The sequence below is a fragment of the Podarcis bocagei genome (assembly GCF_964188305.1).
Source record: "Podarcis bocagei genome assembly, chromosome: 6".
Classification (NCBI taxonomy): Eukaryota; Metazoa; Chordata; class Lepidosauria; order Squamata; family Lacertidae; genus Podarcis; species Podarcis bocagei.
Window position 1 is genome coordinate 33,370,521 of NC_138130.1, and position 21,280 is coordinate 33,391,800.

Below are 21,280 nucleotides of genomic sequence, written 5' to 3' on the forward strand. Positions count from 1 at the left end.
CTTGATTTTGAATGGCAGATGCACAAAGAGATGCTGGTGGGTCATGAATATAAATTGATGAGGAAACCCACTTCCATTTAGTCTTAGAGAGATCCTTTGACTGACAGCAGAAATAGATAGTGGTCTGTCATAAAATCACACTGCATATCTAATTTGGCAAACTATAGTTTCTTCCAGTTTTAGCACATAGGTCAAATCCCTGGTTCTGCATTGTTTCCATGCACACTGTCATTGCCATGAATACAACCAAATCACTAAACCGCAATGTTGTTCATTTGGCACTGTATACAGTGCGGGTGGCACTGTGGTCTAAACCATTGAGCCACTTGGGCTTGCCAATCAGAAGGTCGGTGGTTCGAATCCCTGGAAATGGGTGAGCTCCCGTTGCTCTGTCCCAGCTCCTGCCATCCTAGCAGTTTGAAAATACCCCAGTGCAAGTAGATAAATAGGTACCGCTGCGGTGGGAAGGTAAATGGTGTTTCTGTGCGCTCTGGTTTCCAAAACGGTGTTCTGTTGTGCCAGAAGCAGTTTAGTCATGCTGGCCACATGACCCAGAAAGCTGTCTGTGGACAAACACCGGCTCCCTTGGCCTGAAAGTGAGATGAGCACCGCAACCCCATAGTCACCTTTGACTGGACTTGGACTTAACCATCCAGGGGTCCTTTACCTTTACCTTACCTACAGTAAGGTTTGTCCTCAGATTCCCTCCTGCTGCACAAGCAGCTATCTCCTAGTCCAGCCTGCAAATGTATAGTAACAGAGCAAGGAAACTGAACAGGCATTTTCTGCTGTCATTCCTGTTCTGTGGCCCCTCTTCTCTCCAAAATGTGAAGTGCCAACCATCAGTTGCTTCAGAAGTTTTATAAAGACTTATCTTTTTGCCTGGACTTTCCCTGACCCATAAAAGGAGTTTTTAAAGTATTTATGCAGTCTATAAATAAGGGGGGATTTTTTTTTTAATGTGGACAGGGCCTTCTCATTTGCAGCTCCCAGCTTGTGGAACTCCCTACCACAAGAGTTTCAGAGGACTTTCCCTCATCTTGAGGATACCTGGTTGGGGAAGTCTGGTTGAAGAGGTGGCTGTGGAACAGTAACATCATTAACATTTAGATGTCTTCGAGCAAGCAAACCATATTGCATTTTTCAACAGAAGGCAAAAATTTTAAAAAGCTGTTACTGTAAGGAGAGCAAGAAAAGTCATTGAGATTGCCTTGAATCTTGGAAATTTGCAAAACATGCAATAGTGATTAGCAATGACATCCACATTACCTATGGAGTTGGATTTTTTCCCTTAATGATAGTGATTTAATATGTTTAATACGTTAGTATGTTGACAGTCATGAAACATCCCAGCTAAAAGTGAAAAGTGTTCTTAAGATAGATTACTTAGTCAGAGCCCTTGAGACTCTGAAAATCTGACAGTGTACTATTTTAATTAGGGGCATGTTAGGCCATTCCCCTTTCCTCCTCCTCCTCCTCCTCCTCCTCCTCCTCCTCCTCCTCCTCTTCTTCAGCATACCATTATGTTGCTTTTAGATATAACTTTTTGACAAAACCAAAAAAGAGGTTCAATTTACTTCTCCTAGACCCAAAACAACTTCTTAGCTGCACAGAGATGCATTTAGCACCTTTTCAAATAGTACCCGAGTCCTTCGGAGAAATGAACCAAATGAGAATCTGCTTTACCTTCAAAGATGGAAAACAGGGCAAAAAGATTTTCTACCTGTAGCAGAGCTTTTTTGCCAGTATTGAAAAAAAGGAGATGCATTTTTCTACTTCAAAAAATAATATTGCAATGTGTTCCTGTGTAACTCTGGTGGCAGTGCTCATGTTCACTATATGGCTTGGGAAACCACAATATTCTGGGCATGGATTGGGGATTTGGTGCCACAATGTTGTTGGACTCGGCATGGCCAGTGGTCAGGGAAGATGTGAGTTTTAGCCCGGCAACATCTAGAATGCCACAGCTTCCCTGTACACGTTGTGTTAGAACTAGTGCAAACTAGGAGTGTACCTTTCAATGTGAAAACTTTTAATTTGGGACTTCTAAATTAATTTGAGACTTCACTAAATTACCGCTGTGTGGAAATTTGTTTGGGACCCCAGCCAGTATACTAGAAACTCAGATTCAAGGGTAAGCAAAAAGCAAGTCATATTTCAGTATTAAGTCCAGCACAGTTCTACATCCATCACCACCTCTTGCATTCATAATTCTCCTAGATGAAAACTCAGATTCAGCAACCATAGTACTCCACGAAGTCACATCCAGGCTGCTGCTGTTACTGTTCTCCCAATGCTGAGAGAAAACCTGTGGCTGGAGTATGCTAGACTGGCTAGCAACTTTTTGTCTCTTTCTAGAGAAAAGTGTGACATTCTGATGCTGCAGCCATTCCACCCCACTCCCAGAAACCTGGTGCAATTTCCATATTCTGCTAAGAAGACTGGCATGCACAAGGCCTTTTTGTGGTAATGCTGACCTCAGCTCTGGCATAACCTACTTCTTTTATTTCATCCTATCATGTACAAGCCCCCAAAGAGACATTGTCTGTTGGCTAACGTATCAGCAGCTCAGCGCTTAGGAAAGTTTGGTTCACTTCCTTCAACCTTCTCATCGAAGCTTCAGACTATGACTCACTTTCTCTAGCTGTGAAATGAGCTTGTGGTGCTTTGTAGCCCATGGCGTGAGGTGAACTCATTCGTAGTTGTGATGTGTTCAGCTGGGCTACTGCCGAGAAGTGGGCTCATAAATAAAATCTTCTTTCCTGGATGCTATTTCCTGTTTCCTGGGCAAACTTTGTCTTCCAATCACTGCACTGATGCACATACCCTTGCTGCTTCAGAAGGATGGATGAAAGATGCTGAACAATGAACAGAGGGTCTGATGCTTTAGGTAAACAAAAATCAGCCCCAGGAAGGATCCTATCCACACCACAAGGGATTCCCAAGGTGTCTAATGGACTTGGAGCTGGATGCAAATTATTATTATTATTATTATTATTATTATTATTATTATTATTATTATTATTAATTTTTATTTATACCCCGCCCTCCCCAGCCAAGGCCAGGCTCAGAGCGGCTTACAAGTAATAATAAAAACAAGTTGAATGATTACAACTTAAAAACAAAATTAAAATACAACATTAAAATATTAAAATATTAAAATGTAGCCTCATCGCAGGAGGAGAAGGAAAGGAAAAAAGAAAGAGAGGGAGGGAATCAAATTGGCTCCAGGCCAAAGGCCAGGCGGAACAACTCTGTCTTACAGGCCCTGCGGAAAATAATCAGATCCTGCAGGGCCCTGGTTTCATGAGGCAGAGCGTTCCACCAGGCTGGAGCCAGAGTTGAAAAGGCCCTGGCTTTGGTTGAAGCCAATCTAACTTCCTTAGGGACCGGGACCACTAGGGTGTTGCTATTTATGGACCTTGAGGCTCTCCGTGGGGCATACCAGGAGAGGCGGTCCCGTAGGTACGAGGGTCCTAGACCATGAAGGACTTTAAGGGTCAAAAGCAGCACCTTAAATCTGACCCTGTACTCTACCGGGAGCCAGTGCAGTTTGAAAAGCACTGGGTGAATATGCTCCCATGGCAGAGACCCCGTGAGGAGCCTTGCTGCAGCATTCTGCACCCTCTGGAGTTTCTGGGTCAGCTTCAAGGGCAGCCCCGTGTAGAGCAAATTACAGTAGTCAAGCCTGGAGATGACCGTCGCATGGATCACTGTGGCCAGTTGTGCTGACTGCTCTTCCCGATTGAACCAAAGAATTATGTCATCCTCCATTTTGTTTCCTCTAAACAGAGGCTTCTGGGAAATTTTCAAATGGGCTGCAAGAGCAGTCGTATTTATTATTAAATATTATTTATTATTATTCTAATCCCTCCCAAAGGAGCTCAAGAATCAGGAAGAGACATCCTGAATATGTGAGAGTTTTCACAGCTGGTAACATCAGTATATTGATCAGCAAAAGTAGTGGGGGGGACCCAAATTAGGTAGGTTTTGCCTCCCTCTCCTGTGTGCTTTCACCATTTAATGGAGCCGCTCCAGCGCTCTGCCATATGAGATGCTTTTTCAGCATTCATTCTGATTTACTTTCACAAACCTTTAGACTATATCCAGTCTCCACTGAGCATTCATTCTGCTTTGTTTACAGGTTATATGACAATGGACATCCATCAGGCATACATCCTGATTTGTTTATGGAGCGTTTACAAGTCTTCCCATAAGTCTTTCAAGCACTTCACACTTTCCAATACATTTCTCCATCACTTTACAATCTGCAAAAAGTCTGTTTCAAGTGCTCCCCCCCCTCCTTTGTTTGCTGTGCGGCGATGGCACAATGCTTTAATCCACTTTACAGTAAAAGGACTGGCACTCCAGATGGACTTTGCAACCACCTCAGAAGAGGGCAGGCTAGATAGTTAGAGTGTCACACAGGGACCTATGAGACCAGGGTTCAAATTCCCACTCAACCATGAAGTTCACTGGGTGATCTTGGGACACTCTCTCAGTCTAGCCTACCTCAAAGGCTTACTGTGGAGATAAGATGGGGAAGAGGGGATTAAATGTATGCTGTCTTGAGCTCCTTACAGAAAAGGATTGCATATACAGTGGTACCTCGGGTTACATATGCTTCAGGTTACATATGCTTCAGGTTACAGACTCCACTAACCCAGAAATATTGCCTTGGGTTAAGAACTTTTCTTCAGGATGAGAACAGAAATTGTGCAGCAGCGGCGCAGTGGCAGCAGGAGGCCCCATTAGCTAAAGTGGTGCTTCAGGTTAAGAACAGTTTCAGGTTAAGAACAGACCTCCAGAATGAATTAAGTTCTTAACCCGAGGTACCACTGTAAATGCAATCAAACAAACCAACAAACTACACATGGAATCCCAACTCAAAACCAAAAGAGCCTGATATGAACCTTCAGTGAATCATGCAGCTACTGGCTTTGTGTTGGGGCACATAGAAAACATCTCCTTACAAACTTCAGAGGAAATTCTTTCCCTCCATTGAAATGAATGGGGAAAGCCTTGCATGCATGAGATGCATGTGAATTCCAGAACTCCTGTGTGCAAAATGGGCTGCTGGATTTAGTTGACTAGGGTGCATTCAGAAGGGTGACATTGCCATGCCTTGCTGTATTATTTCAGCACCAAGGACAGTGTCTCACGCCCATAATGCTATCCAAGCACTCTAAACATGGCTATAAGATGTTTTGTTTGGATTTTTAAAATCACTGTTGCCGTTTCATTTGTATGGGATTTATGTTGACCTGGTTTGATATTATCGTTTGACTTCAATTTTAATTTTATGTATTTCTGCCCTTGGAATTTTGGGGTTGATGATCAGGCTATGAATCAGAGGTTTGACTGATGATGTTCCTTTAATGCTCCATACCTGTGAATGCCCCCCTGCCCATTTTTCACCACCACATTGGGGAGAGATATGCAGCCTCTCCTGCTTGGGCCACTACGAAGCAGGCATCTTCATGAGACAACTTAATGGAGGACAAGTCTCTCAATGGCTGGTGATCATAATGGCTCTCTTTCGCTTCATTATTAGAAGCAGCCTTCTTATGAATGGCACTTGCTGGAGGCCAAAAGCATGACAACAATATTGCCTTCATGTCCTACTTGGAGCTTCACAGAGACATCGGGTTGACCAGTATGGGAACCGAATGCTGGACCAGATATGCCTTTGCTCTGATCTAGCAGGCCTCCTCTATGTTTTTATATAAATGCCCTTTCTTTCTCTTCAGTGAGCCTGTGACCTTTTTGTACGTTAAGAAACAGGACAGAAGCAGGAAAAGGGTGGACTGGTGTGTGTTAAAGCAAAGGACAAAGTGCTTCACTCATGAAGGTGCCCTCAGCAATATGAGAGCTGATATTTTCGCTTGTATAGAATTTTATAAGGTCACTCATCAGAGCAGTACCTGACTCCCTAATACAAACACAGCAACAGCCCTCTTTTACAGCTCTAACTCTCCTGTCCATAAAACCACCGCTGCCATGATCACAACATGATTTCCTGGAATGGAGGAGCACGTGAAAGAATGGAAGCCAACACAATGGGGATAGTTCAGAAGCTACAGGCCAGTAGAAGGCATCTCATACCTGACTTTTAAATCCTGTTAAAGTCATGTAAAATTAAACAGAAACAGCAGCAATGATGCAGCCACTGTTTGTTATCACTCTTTTGGTCCTCAGCATGCTGGTGGCCTTGGAAATGTCACTTTCTTATAAAGCATTCTTACCCATGCCATTTTGAACGAGAAAAAAGGCCGCCAGTTCTGTTTTCCTCCAAAGCACTCATCCACATCAGACTTACAATGTGGTGTAAGAGTAACAAGAGGTTAACTTTAACTCAGTAACCCAAATGCAGTGAAGCTGGTGAGCAAAATTTTATCTGTTGCTTTTCACCGACAGCCTGTGTGACTTCAGACTAGGGGCTCATCCACATTTTTGCTTGACCCATATCTTGATTGTATTGTGCACCAATTAATTCTGTCAGGTCTGAGAGGTTTTCTCCTTGTTCTGTGGCTGGGCCTTGTGAAAATCCGATCTTACGTTCTGAATTAGACATTCAGTTAAGCAAAATCTCACTTCTGCTTTTCCACACATCTGATTGATTTCTCTCTGGAAATTGCAGCTCTATGACAGGAATAGGAGTCTCCTTGTGGGTTTCAACACCCTTAACAAACCACAACTCCCAGAATTTTTTGAGGGGGAAGCCATTGCTGTTAAAATAATCTATGACAACAACAACAGTCAAATAATAATAATAACAATAGGTTCTATTCTGTCACTTTGAATTTGCAAGAAAATTTAGGATGAGAATATTGCAAGGGTTTCAGTCTTGGTGGTGTGAGCTTCCTGAAATAAAATTATTCCTAAGGAGGCAAAATAACTCTAGAATGCAACAATATGCCCATCTATTACTGATAATGTCTGATTGGAGCGTCAGGGCAGTGCTGTGGTCTTCTCCACTTTTGTTGTTCTGAGTGCCTCAGGTTACTTATATCTCTTTGACAGCTAAACTGATCTATTAATATAGCTTCCAAATGAAGTGCAGCTTTGAAGCAAGCATTAATGTTAAAGCCACTGTGTTCCAAAAAGATGTTATGGGGAACGGGGAGAGGAAGATAAGGATATTTGTGCACCCTGATAAGGCTGCTATGTGGTGATGAGAGCATACAAGTCAGCTGCCCTGGGTACAAACAGGAGTGTGAAATGAGGACAGGGAATGATGGCGTTGCCAACACAAACAAAAATAGCAGGGTTTTTTATTTCTTTTCTCAGTTTGAGACAGATAAAATATGACACATACACATGCTTAGAAGTGCCATTCTGGACAATCCGAGGATTTGTGGCAAGGATGAAATTACAGAGACTTTGTTCTGTAGAAAAGAGCAAGGGCCTGAAGGCCTCCTTATATCACACAAGAATAAGTAGCAGTGCAGAATCCTTTGACCTTGGCAAGAGTCCATCCCTGTTTATTACCGGTCAATTGCAAGACAATACATTTTATTAATAGTTAAGTAAGTTAAAGCAGCCTGCCTGCCTATCGCCTACAAGCTCACCCCATCCAAAGCTATTGGCTGGGGCGCTGTGATGTCATGGAATGTTCCATGTTCCATTTGATGGTGAGGAAATGGAACATGGAATTGACACAGGTGCTCTGAGGGAGGCGGGAAGTTAGATTGGAGGCAAGATTTCACATGGGGCTTACAGATAGAAGGACTTGATTGTGAGAAACAAACAGAAGAAGTGAAGGGGCTAAGGGGTCAGGATATCTGGTGAAATTGCACGCAAGATTTATAGATGTTGTTGTGGTCATAGGGAGAACCAAGATCCACAGAGATGAGAGGCAGTGGGTTGAAAATAAGGAAGGGATGCCTTAAAAATAAGTAGGGAAGTCTTTGACTGCAGACTCTAAATACTTTAGAGGAGTCTTAACAGTGTATAGTCCATCAGTACTACCCCCAGTTATATTTTTGCATCCACATATCAAATGCATTTTGTATTGTTAACAATAGCATTGTCATGCAGAAGAAGCATGCCTGTACTCATATTTCAGCCTATATTTTGAGGAGTGTGCATTTTACATATCTGGCAAAATTGGAAGAGTCAAAATCTGGCTCACTGTGACCTCCTGTTGACCTCCCAGTTGCCAAGCATGAAAAAGTAGGGGCCCTGCTAGAGATGGGATACTCTACTTTAGCTTCCCAATCCTGACTTCAAGAATGAGCTGCTCCTCTGGCGAGTAGAACAACTGACCAGGGTTTGAAGCTTTCACAGGATTTAAAATCCAAAACCACTTTATTAAAAATAAAAGTAGACCACATCTGATGCTGGCTAGGCTAGCAGAGTCTGATTTCCTTCATCTACAGAGGTATCAGAGCAAGGTTCCATTATTAATCATTTTGTGTGTGTGTGTGTTTGTGTATGGATTAACACATACATATTTCCATTCTGTTGATATTTAGTCCACAGCAGTTTCTTCTGCTGAAGAAATAACTAGCCCAAAATGTCACACTGCCTTAAGCTACAACCTAGCTAGTCACGTTTTTTCTTTTCTTTTCTGGAGGGCTGGTGAGTGGGAAGATAGCCAGTTTCAATACAAGTAATTATAGATTGATCTGTCGGAAAACTCTTTCCCCCTTAAAATCACCTTAATTGTAGCAGTCCGATTTGCGAAGCCTTGGTGGAATTTGGAATTGCAGAGTGCCTTTATTTCATCTCAACACATAACACGTGCCAATAAATGCAGAAGGGAAGCTCTGTCTCAGAGACTTTAGAATAAACATCTCTGCAGTTTTCTGAAGGCTTATTTTTCCCAGTTGAAGCCAAAGACAGTATGGCAGGTCAGCACTAAAGCTTATGCCGAACATCTCATCTGTACAAATAATTTTGGTCACCAATCATTATTAGCTCGCAGCGCTGATCAGAAGCAGAAAATAAGCAACCCTTACATTGTAGCCTGCGTGAAGTTTTAGCGAGCAGCACAGAGCAATGCAATAAACAAACGTATAGCATCAAAAACAACACAACCAAGATTAATGGAGGCCCCTTGGCTGTCGAAACATTGAGGCAACAGAACTTATCAAACTGAAGGCTCCAGGAATCAAAAAGTATGTTTAGTGGACTTTGCTATTACAGATGTGCAGAAACAGAAATGCGATGAAAAGTGGGCTAATATTATCAAGAAGTCTGTTTGCTTCCCTCAGAATCCATGGTTTGGGTGAAGCAGAACTCTCCAAATCCAGCACAAATTTTGTGATAGGTAAAATTCAATAGCAACAATTATTTCTTGTGATGAAGCAACCTTTTACAAAAGGAAATGCCTGAATTCCCACCTGCTGAATACATTTTTGATATAGCAGATCCCCCTCCCTTTTAAGGAAACATCTCTGGTATCCCAATTGCCAATTTTCATTTTTCTCACTTTCAGATTTATCCAATCTTAAATTCAGTCCACATCAGTTTGAATTAAAACAAGTCATTCAGAAAATTCATCAACACTTCAGGATGAATTTACCCTAATATGCACATTTTTGCGCAGCAATTTCCCCTAATCCAATGCAGTTTTGTGTGTTATTTACACGAATATATGCATTTTTATGCAACTGTTTACTTAAGCATATGTGTTTTTTACATGGCTGGAGAACTTCATTGCGAAATTTGTAGAGGCGCAAACTTTGAAGGACAGCTGTGTTTTCGTGTTGGAAAATGCAAATTAAGTGAGCTCGACATTTACGGTAAATGTGAACTCAGCTGCATTTCTCCCCCATCCATCGTGATCATTATTCTGATCTGGTTTTCTGTATATTGTATAGCTCGCTCTCTCCCTCTGCCCCCCCCCCATTACCAGCATTGCTCCTGAAGATATAAAAGCAGCTCTCTCAGTTAGCTTCTGTCTATTGTATGAAAGGTTCCCCTACTGATTTCTACAGATCAAGCTAGCATTTAAAGATACACGAGGAGGCCAGGTGTGTTTTTTTCTAGCTAAGCTGGCAGCATCGCACCTCCCAAAGCACAAGGAACACATTTCCCCCCACAAGCAAGTGGTTGCTGAGGTGGACTAGGATTTGGAGGTGTGAACCTTGCTTCCTGCCATCCTAGCCCTCCCCCCCCCCAAACCTTTGTGAATACTGACAGCCTGTATTTAGCAGGGAGAAAGGCGAGGCAGAAATGTCCCCTCTAGCTGACAAGTTTAGGCAACAGAATTTCTGGATGCAACCACTGAGTTCTTCTGCTATTTCCTTTGAAAGCAAACTCTAATCTCCCTTAATGATTTGGCTTGGGAAGGCTGCTAGATCTTCTCCACCGCTGAAATTACGGGGTCTGAGGAGACAGATAAAAGTAGGCATTTGTACCAACCTAGTACGGCGTGCCTGCCTTGCAAGGCAGAAAATGTGTCGCTATTTGTGTCTCAATTAGAAAAGAGCACAAGTAAAGCAATCAGAAGATGTCAGCACCTCCAGGTTGGAGCTTTTGACATGTTAGGTACTGTACCTGGTTGCTTAAAGATTAATTGGCTCCAGCCAGACAGCGGTTTGTCTCCATTCCCAAGCGGTGGGGTCTATTCAGCTCACTTACTAGCTCTTCTTAGGTAAAGGTAAAGGGACCCCTGACCATTAGGTCCAGTCGTGGCCGACTCTGGGGTTGCAGCGCTCATTTCGCTTTACTGGCCAGCGTACAGCTTCCAGGTCATGTGGCCAGCATGACTAAGCCGCTTCTGGCGAACCAGAGCAGTGCAAGGAAACGCCATTTACCTTCCCACCAGAGTGGTACCTATTTATCTACTTGCACTGGTGTGCTTTCAAACTGCTAGGGTGGCAGGAGCAGAGACCGAGCAATGGGATCTCACCCTGTCGCGGGGATTCAAACCGCTGACCTTCTGATCGGCAAGTCCTAGGCTCTGTGGTTTAACCCACAGCGCCACCTGCATCAGCTCTTCTTAGGTAGAGAATATAATAACATGGGAAGGGCCTTCTGGATCAGACCAATGACCCATCTCATCTAGCATTCTGTTCTCACAGTGGCTGATCAGGTGTCTGTGGGAAACCAGCAAGCAGGATTCGAGCATCAGAGCTTTTCTGTGGTTTCCAGCAACTGGCAGAGTTGCACCAGGTTAGGGAAAGATGGTGGTGGACCAGTCTTTGAGTTAACATGTTATTAGGCTGCATACGCACTACGTGTTTAAAGCACATTCTCACTTTCCAAAAATCCTGGGAATTGTAACTGGTTAAGGGTTTAACTTCGCCCCCCCCCCCAGCTGCACTCCATTGTCTCTCGAGACAGACAGATGCTAACTACCAATTCCAGGTTATAAAATTCTTGATGAGGATTTAAGATGCTATTAATCAGCGCTATTTTTCTAGAAAAAGAGGTGCCGGAACTCACAACTGAACACCTCCATTGTTCTCTTAGAATGGCAATGGTGCCCCCCTGGGAGGTGCTGGACCTGAGTTCCAGTGAGTTCCTGTTGGAAAAAAAAAAGCCATGGCCAAAGCCATTAAGGTATGGTAATCTCTCATTTCAATGCATGTTTTTAATGCAGGAGTGTTTCTGATTTAAGCCATATATTTATGTGTGCGTTTTGTTGTTTGTTGGTGTGTGTGTGTGTGTGTGTGTGCATATATACTCCTGAGCAATAACTAACAAGCCATAAATGCCCAAATAAAAACACACACACACCAGAATATTTATTTTATCTCCAGTGTTGGGAACAATAATTGGATGAAATCCAATGAAATGTATGTCATGTTTTTGTCATTGATAAATTGCTTTTTGTCTTTTGCTGGTTTATTGTCACAATTAGAGAGAGAGAGAGAGAGAGAGAGAGAGAGAGGGAGAGAGATGCATGCAAAGGCTCAAATTGCCAGCCTCTGCATAGAGAGTCTGCCATCGCTACAGGCAGAGCAATTGCTCCACCATCAGTTCAAATGGCCTTACAGGTAGCCCGCCTCAGGCCTGCTGATCAGAACTGCTTAGCACAGGATTCTATGGAACGATGGTGCCCTCTAATGGCCCAGTGGCCAACTGCACCTATTTATGCATCATGCTTCCTCTTAAAGAACAGGAGGAAAATGCTGACTGAACAGATGGGGTTTAGCAACGTGCGCCTGTAAGCTGGTATTTCTCGTGTCAAGCACAATCTCCTAAAATTAAATTGATATTTATCAAATGTTCCCTTTTGCAGCGGGATGCACTTTTCCATTTTCTTCTGAGAAGTTTACAAAGAAAGAAAAAAAATCGACAGCCGCCTTGCCGTTAGACTGCTATCCAATTTCCAGAACCTTTCTCATTAGGACTTCTCTCTTGATTTTGTTGAATGAATATTCATCTCTAAGCCACGCCGCTCTGAGGGAAAGATCTGACACATTCAAAGAAGTGAATGTGAGATTAGATCAAAGTTGAAAGTGGAGCAGGGAACTATACAATGGCCCTCCGTTAGAGTTGAAAAACAAAAATTCTAGGCCAGCATCCTTATTTGCAATTTTTATTTAATGATGAGGGTTTTTCTCCCCCCCCCTTTTTTTTGCTATCTCATCTCTATGCTTAGTTAACCTACATTAAAAATCTAGGGTAAAATAAATGCTCTGATTTAAATCTCTGAAAAGAAAGAAATTTCAAAAGCCAGAACTAGATTCTTATCTCAGTTTGTTTTGGGCAGGTGCTGTGTAGAACATAAAACAAGTGTTTTCCAAAGAGGATTGAATCCATGGTGATCATAGCTGTCAACTTTTCCCTTTTCTTGCGAGGAATCCTATTCGGAATAAGGGGATTTCCCTTAAAAAATGGGAAACGTTGACAGCTATGATGGTGATGCCTTCCTTTTCTTCCTGTGCCATGCCTGAAGAGTTGTTCCCAGTAACTCCAGATATCTGCCACCTTATCGACATAGCTTGCCCAATAAAAGTATGGATGCCAAAGCCACAATCCTGTCAAGATTATAGTTCAGTTGGTAGAGCATGAAATTCTCAATTTCAGGGTTGTGGGTTTGAGTCCCATGTTAGGCTAAAGATTCCTGCGTTGCAGGGGGCTGGACTATATGAGTCTCCCCTTCCAACTCTACAATTCTATTACAGTGGTACCTCCGGTTACATACACTTCAGGTTACAGACTCCGCTAACCCAGAAATAGTACCTCGGGTTAAGAACTTTGCTTCAGGGTGAGAACAGAAATCACATGGCAGCGGCGCGGCAGCAGTGGGAGGCCCCATTAGTTAAAGTGGTGCTTCAGGTTAAGAACAGTTTCAGGTAAAGAACAGCCCTCCGGAACGAATTAAGTACTTAACCCGAGGTACCACTGAATTCTAAAACATGCACGCATAGCCTATGCTTGCATAGCCTGAAATCTGATACAGGCATGGTACATTCACATATCAGCTAGAATCCAGCTCAGTTAGATGAGCTTAATCAATGGATATTAAGGGGTTCAAGCCTGCCTAACTCTGGGCTTAGACTATAAGGATTAGCTGGATAATCTAATCAGTCATTAGAGCATGGGACTTAATCTCAGGGTTGCAGGTTTGAGCCTTACGTTGGGTGAAAAATTCCTGCATTGCAGGTGGTTAGACTAGATGACCCCCTGTGTCCCCTTCCAACTTTACAATTCTATGATTCTATGAAATTGCAGCTATCACTTGCTTGCATCCATGTGCAAGTGAAACTGCCCTATCACCTTGGGCCACATCAAGAGATTGTGTCACAATGGAATGGAGAAGGAAGGATAGCTGGGATACTTAAACTGACTGTTACTCATCATTTTAACTCTAGCTGTCATCCTACCTGGGTGAGCTTTACCTGAATGCTATGGAATTGGGCCACAAACTGTGCTTGATTTGTGGTTTTTCATTCACAGTTATACCTGACCTAGTTCCTGGATCCTATAAAGTTTTTGACGTTACCTTTAACGCATCACTTTCTTTATAAATGCATTCTTTCTTCATTGTCCTATTCTCCGGGTAAGGTATCTTGCAGTTGTCTTTAGAGTTTGGCATCTGAAATCAACTCAGCACCTTAAAAGAAATGTCAATATATAAATCTGCCTCTTTCCCTCGTTTTAGTTCCAGTTTGCGTAGTTCCACTTTATATTAAGAATGTGAACTGTGTATATTAGTGAGGTGCTTCGTAATATCTTCCCTGCATGTGTAACACAAACTTGCTGTTTAGAAAGTGGTTCGCTTTCTTATATGGGCTGCTGCATAATATCCTCATCCATATAGAAGACTATGCAGAGTTTTATTGTATTATTTTTTTAGGAGCTCAAAGAGATTTTAGCAGGTTATAGGTAGGCATGCTCTCTCATGGCATTAACCTGGCAAAATTCATTGGTTTTCCTTCTGAATCTGTGAGCCGCAGAAGGCACCAAAGCAAAGCCCATTTACTCCCAAGAGAAAATTGGCATGGCCTGAATCCTGTGGCTAGTGCAGAAAGGATAATATTCATCAGTCAACTCTCCTTGGAGCGAACGGACAGGCTGTCAGATAGAAATGACCTTGGCTGTCTTATCATTATGAAGAAGTGGCCGTAGTGTGTCTACTGTGGAAAAAGTAACAATTTCCAGAGGACTAGCCATGTTAGTCCTGTGACACTTTAAAGAGCAACAAATTACAGGGTGTTTTTAATACTCCTGCTAGTAGTAATAATTCATATTATTGTTGTTTCCGTTTTCATATACATAGATTATAGAGCCATTATTGGCAAATGTACAGTGGAGGCCTCCTGTACTTTTAAACAATTGTATAGAATTGGGGTTTTCTTTTAGGAGGTGGAATTTGTCGTGTAGGAGCTGACAAAGAAATCAGCTGCAGAAATTCCCCTTCCCCACTCCTGCAGTGAAACGCTACATGTTTCTGCAGATGCCCCACTGAGTTCGACAGACCTTGCTTTCAAGTAACTGTGCATAAGACTGCCAAATAGGAGGTCTGGCTTTTTGTGTGTGAGAGCTTCCAGGCACCCTTCCACAATACAGTGGGACCTCAGGTTAAGAACTTAATTCGTTCTGGGGGTCTGTCTTAACCTGAAACTGTTCTTAACCTGAGGTACGACTTTAGCTAATGGGGCCTCCCGGTGCCACTGCGCCACTGCTACGCGATTTCTGTTCTCATCCTGAAGCAAAGTTCTTAATCCGAGGTACTATTTCTGGGTTAGCGGAGTCTGTAACTTGAAGCGTCAGGTAACCTGAAGCGTTTTTAACCCGAGGTACCACTGTACAACGTAATCCTATGCATGTTTACTTAAAGGTAATTCCCCCTGTGCTCAGTGGGGCTTGCTCCTTAGTAAGCGCTCTTGGGAATGAAACATTTACACCCCTATGAGGCTTGCCTCGTCATCATCATCATCATCATCATCAATTAATTAATTAATTAATTAAATTTGTGTACTGCCCTGTACCTGCAGGTCTCAGGGCGGTTCACAACGTAAAATCACAATATAAAAACACAAAATGCATAATAAATATCAAAACGAGACTATCAGAAAGCTTTGCGTGCAGCCCACACTGTCAACCTAAGTTGGGGTTTTCAGGAAGACACATTTTCTCCTGCTGCTGTGAGGTTGCTAAGAGTTTGAAATATACACCTTCAGACAAGAGGCTACTTTTGACATAGGGCATGATTCCCAGTGCATGGAGACTTTTGTCGAACAAGCAGTTCTCTCCCCAAAAACAAGAACAGATTTCTGAAAGGCCTTTGCTATCTCAGCCTCAGAATATTTGGCCCATTTCCTATGTTCCGTTAACAGCTCTCCACGTGGAAGGTCTTCCCAAGAAGCAACCTTATATCGAGTCAGACCATTGGTTCATCAAGCTGACTATTGTCCCACGGATTGGCTGTGGCTCTTCAGAGTTTCCGACAGGGCAATTTCCTATCGCTAGGAGGTGAGGCCAGTAATTGAAGTGGAGAACTTCTACCAGTAGAGTCAGTGTGGTGTAGTGGTTAGAGTGTTGGATCTGGAAGACTAGGGTTCAAGTCCCCATTCAGCCATGAAGCTCACCGGGTGACTGGGCCAGTCACCATCTCTCTGCCCAACCTACCTCACAGGTTAGTTCTGAGTTAAAATGGGAAGGGAGAACCATATATGCCACCTTGAGCTCCTTAGAAGAAAGATGGGATAGACCATTATCATCATCATCAGTGATATTTTCCTAGACCTCACCATAAATGTCTCCCTTGTTCTCTTAGTATGGCAATGGTGCCCACCTGAGAGATGCTGGAACTGAATTCTGGTGAGTTCCAGCTAAACAAAAGCCCTGATTATTATTATTATTCTTTAAGCATCTACTCAACCACTGAGCTACAGCACTTCCCCAGCATGGATGAGCTTTTCCTGCTTTCTTCCATCACTAGGAACAATGGAGGCTGCCTCATACCAAATTATACCATTAGGGCATTTCACTCAGTACTGTCTGCCAGTGCAGCAGCTCTCCATAGTCTCAAGCAGCAGGAAACAGTCTAAGTCCAACCTGGAGATGTCAGGGATTGAACCTGGGACCTTCTCCATGCAAAGAAGATGCTGTGACATGGCGCTATGGTCCTGGCCACTAGCACAGAGGCCTTCTACACAATGAGGCCAGTTCATAGTTTACATATCTGGAGAGAGAGTGCAACATGGAAAGTGCTGAAGAACATATGAAGAAGCCCCAGAGATGCCAACAAGGTAGCCAAATCTGGGGAGCATTCAGTATTTGCTGTAGCATGAGCTTCATCTGCAGAAGCCCATTTGAAGGACCTCTGGATACTGTAGGTCAGGTCTAGGGATGCAGTGAAGGAATCAGGTACCAGCAGAGGACCAGAAGGGAAGAAGCAACAAGGGGTGGAAGAGTTGACAAGAGCCCAAAGCAGCAGTGATGGGGAGGAGAAGCAGATAGAAGGTGTTGTGTTAGGACTGCTGAGAGAGGAAACAGAGGCCAGGGCTGTGGGGACACTGGGAAATGCAAAACCAGGCTAGCTTGTATTCTAATTCCACATGTGTGATGGTTGAAGGCAGGTTGTGGTTGAAGCAAGGGAATATGCTCTGTACACGTACAGAGGAACTCTTGCTGTTGTTGTTTTTTACAAAGTCCAAGGGCCTCAGCAACAGGGCCAGGCATTTCTCTCCACTGTGCTGAAACCAAGCCATACAGCTGCAAGAATGAAGTCCATAGGAGGGCAAGGGCAACCTCGACAAAGATATTGCTTTGTGTATCATGCAGCTGAACTGCAAAATGTGATGCTCAATACTGGGCACAGACTTTTGCATTCTGAGAATCTCAACTGTATTCTTGTCAAAAGCAACCATCTGGCTCAATTAACCGCAAAACAACAACAACAACATAATTCCAAACTGGGAAACATGAACCTAATGTAAGGTGGAATCTCAGAAACACAATGTGTGTGTGTGTTTACTTGTGTGCATGCATTCAGGGAACAGAGCTCCGTCTCTACCATCTCTTTCTGCTCCTTCTCACAGTTGGCAGAAGCAGTGAAAACATTGCAACCTAAGGAAAAAACAAGTGCAAATTTGCTTAGATCTAGATGTGCACTGGCATGTTCTGGTCCATGGGGTCATGAAGAGTCGGACACAACTAAATGACTAAACAACAGATGTGCACAAATCCAGACGTTTGTGAGAGATAATTCTGATTTCTTTTTCAGAAAGTGCAGGTGTAATTTATAGCCTAAGCCTATCAATGTTTACCCATGAACATGCTCCCTAGGTTGAATGAGACTTGGTTAAATGTGGTTGGGCTTACATCTTTAGGGTTAAGACCCCGTGTAACGAAGCATCTGCCATTGATGTGGTTTCTACTTGTGTTACTGGACATACAAAGTTTGAGTTCCCTTGGTGCAATTCCTTCCTGCATTGTGTGCCATTGTCTCCTTCTTTCAGCCTTCATCATGTCCCTTCCTCATGATGGTGTCCAGATATCTGCTTCTGTAAAATGCTTGCAGGGGAGGAATTGCATAAAGAAGTTGTAAGAAGAAAGGTGTGTAAAATGCAGGAATTCACCCAACTTGACAGTAGCAACAACTTTAATGTATTTTTAATCTTTGTTGGAAGCCACCCAGAGTGGCTTGGGAAACCCAACCAGAAGGGTGGAGTACAAATAAATTATTATTATTATTATTATTATTATTATTATTATTATTATTAGGTGGGGTGAGGTGGTGAGAATCAGCTGTCTGACCTACAGCTCAATCCACTGAAGTGAAGGACATTCTCCCCTTTTACAGGGTTTCTGAAAACACCATCCTTTTGCTGTTAGTAAATATTACTTCGCTCCCAACTTAATCATGCTTAGAGTAGGCTCACTGAAATAAATGGTTCTTACGTTAGCCATGACTAACACAAAACCCATTGATTTCAGTGGGCCCACTCTAAGCCTGACTAAGTATGGATCTAAACTAGTATCTGTTTAAATCACCTTTATCGTCTTGTGTTTGTATCTCAAGGTTTTTCCACCCATTGCACTGCTCGCATGTATACAACATTTATGTTCACATGTAAACATATGTATTATATAGGCCCGTTGCCAAGAAACCTCGATTAACTATGGTGGAATTGCATATGCATTTGGAGCCTCATCCTAATCATGTTTACTCAGAAGTAAATTGAGCAGGGTTGCCATCCTAGCAGGGGCAACACATATCCACCACTACGAAATAGAACAAATATGTCATTAGTCTTAAGCAAACTCTTTTTAGAACAAATAAGGGCTGCAGATCATTTTGCGCACTGAAAATGCCCTCTTTCTCTCTCTCTTTTGTGTGTGTGTGTGTGCGTGTGTTTGTGCACATGGACAAAATGAAAGATCTCTCCCTCTCTACGCTGCTTTCAAGTTTCCCCAAACCGAAAAGCCCCAGTTCAGCACGCAAGAAGCCATCCCTTGCCTTCGGAATCCCCTTCCTTCGAAACAGCACAATTTAGGAAGCGCTTGCCTTAGCAGTCTCGAGTTCTCCTGTGTAAGGAAAGGGGCTCGGTGATTAATCTGGGCTATTTCTGCCATGCGTGCAGCGGCCTCTGCTGGCGCGCGTCTGCTTGGCAGCCGTTCGACTACAAGCCGAGCGAGAAGCCATGTGGATTTTACGAGGGGAAGACTAGGGGTGACGGAGAGGACCAGGGGAGATCGAGGGGGAGCAAAGAGACACCCCCCAGCCGGCCACGCAATCTTGGAAACGGGGGTTGTTACTTGGATCTTTACCTTTGACTCCCCCTCTAAGACTCCCCCCGCCGCTACCACCACCACCACCACCACCACGCTTTTTTGGCGCCGAGGTGGAAGATGCTCTGTTAAGAGAGAAGCCTGGATCACCGCGGCAACCCCAGCTCAAAAGCAGATCGGCAAGGGAGGCGAAATCCACGCGGTGGACCAGCGCTGGTAAGCTTTTCTTGGCTGCGCGGCGAACTCGCGGTTGGGTGAGCGCATCTCCACGGAGCAGGCGAGATCCGCAGGAGAGCGGGGGTGGTGGGCGAGGAGAACCGAGGGAAGGGAGCAAGGGAGGGTGGATCTCCTCGGGGGAGGCGACCCCCCAGTTCCTCAAGCCCGCCAGCAGGTCGGGAAGGGAGGCAAACTTTGCTAGCTGGCCTGGCTCTTCTGGCGCAGCTGCGCTCCACCCGTCCGCTTGGATCGCTCAGCGGACGCCGGTTGAAGGTGGGGGGTCGGGACGGGGAGGGTTTCCCCCGCCTCTGTCCCGGCTGGCCAGAGCGATGGAGCCGGAGAGAGAGCCGCACTTGTGCTCTTTCGCCGGAGTTTGCGGGAGTTGGAGAGCGCGGCGAGGCGCGAGAGGAGAACCGGGCGCTCCACCGGCTTCATTGCAGCAGCAGCGGCAGAGGCAGTAGCAGCAGCGGCAGCAGCGGCAGCAGCAACAAGGGCTGCAAGGCACCCCGTCCTGCGTGGATCCGGCCACGGGTACACAGCCATTTCCTTGGGTCAGAAGATGGAGGGGGGGGGTGCATGCACACTTGGCAGGGAGATCTAGGCAGAGAGGGATCCAGAGATCTGGGGTGGCCGTGATGGTGTTGGGGGGGAAAGTGGGGTGAGGCTGTTTGCGCCGGTCTGCGTGTGAATCCCCGGGCAAGAGATCAGTGGCAGAGAGGCTTTGCTGAGAGGTAAGGGGGACTGCTGCGGCTCTGCAGTGCCCTCTTTCTCTGGCCAAGCGAGGGAGGTGAAGCGGGAGAGACAACCGCTGGTCCAGATCTGGACCAGTTCGAAGGAGGAGGCAAGGAACCCTCTTTTCCACAGGAGGATCCCAAAAAATATTTTTTTTTTAAAAAAATAATCTGCACTTAGGGCCAGGTCGTATCTCCACTCCTGGCGTCTTTCGCTGGCCACCTGAATTCTGCTTAGGGCTCGGTGGTCGCCACAGCACTTTGAAAAACGGAGGAGAACCTCCCTTCGCTGCTTCCATTGCATGGCTCGGTGGAGTGAGTGCAGGGTTATTTTAGTCTCAGGTGCGGGGGGTGGGGGGGGGAGAGGAAAGGAGCCCAGAGTTGAAAGGCTGCTTTGTTTTGTCACCTCTGCATCCCGATCAGACAGATCAGGAAGAGAAGGGAGAGATACTGCCCTCGCATACAGTCATAAGGAGATTTTTTAATATTTGGGAGGACGGGGAGACAGGCAGGCAGGCAAATAAAGGAATACCAGTCAATCCTGCAAGCAGGTATTTTGTTGCCATGCCAGCCCCCCTCCCCATTTCCCCAACTCCTTAGTGTGTCGTTAAGGGGCTTTCAAAGCAAATGAGGCCTTTGCTTTCTATATACCGTTCTTTATGTGTGTACTCTGACTTCCAGGGTGTATCAGCCAGCTTCTTGCGGTTAAGAAATAGCCAGGTGAGACAAAGGGCATCTGAGGGAATTGTGTCTGTGTGTAGACATGCACACACACACGCTACCATATCATAATAATTAAAAAGAGGAAAGGTTAAGTGCCTATTTTGTAGTTTTCACACATTTGTTTTGCCATGGATGTTCCATTGTCAGGAACAAGTACTTCCTTGCCTGATTTGCGACTCGTGGATCAGATCTATCGCTATATCAATACATCTATGGAAAGGCACTTAATTATAGGAACTGGTTGCAACCTCAAAAGATCCCGAATACGCTGGGGTCCTCATTATCCAACCAGCTCAGGGTAACCGAATACACTTGGACATCCTTCATGTAGAGAGAGATGCTCTCACAACCTTATGTAAATTCCACTTCTCAACGAATTTGGGGTCTTTGAGGAATGTTTCGAATATCTCCCCAATGGGTTAGACAAATGATGTGCGGTGTATTGCTTGATATCTGACCTAGTTACT

The 21,280-nt window shown here is 44.3% G+C and overlaps 2 protein-coding genes across 3 annotated transcripts in view; one reads left to right on the top strand and one right to left on the bottom strand.

Moving 5' to 3' along the window:
• The window catches only part of GABRB3 (gamma-aminobutyric acid type A receptor subunit beta3), a 200,545-nt gene that overhangs the window by 121,040 nt on the left and 58,225 nt on the right, over positions 1 to 21,280 (bottom strand). The gene's annotated exons all lie outside the window — the stretch shown is intronic.
• The window catches only part of GABRA5 (gamma-aminobutyric acid type A receptor subunit alpha5), a 71,631-nt gene continuing 69,240 nt past the window's right edge, over positions 18,890 to 21,280 (top strand). Inside the window, exon 1 of one of the 2 annotated variants that reach the window (XM_081197576.1) lies at positions 18,890 to 19,359. In XM_081197576.1, the coding sequence (XP_081053702.1) occupies positions 18,986 to 19,359 (374 nt within the window). In that variant the 5' untranslated portion in view covers positions 18,890 to 18,985. Of the gene's footprint in view, positions 19,360 to 19,493; positions 19,891 to 21,280 lie in introns of those variants that run through there. The other variant, XM_081197577.1, reaches the window with a different exon arrangement.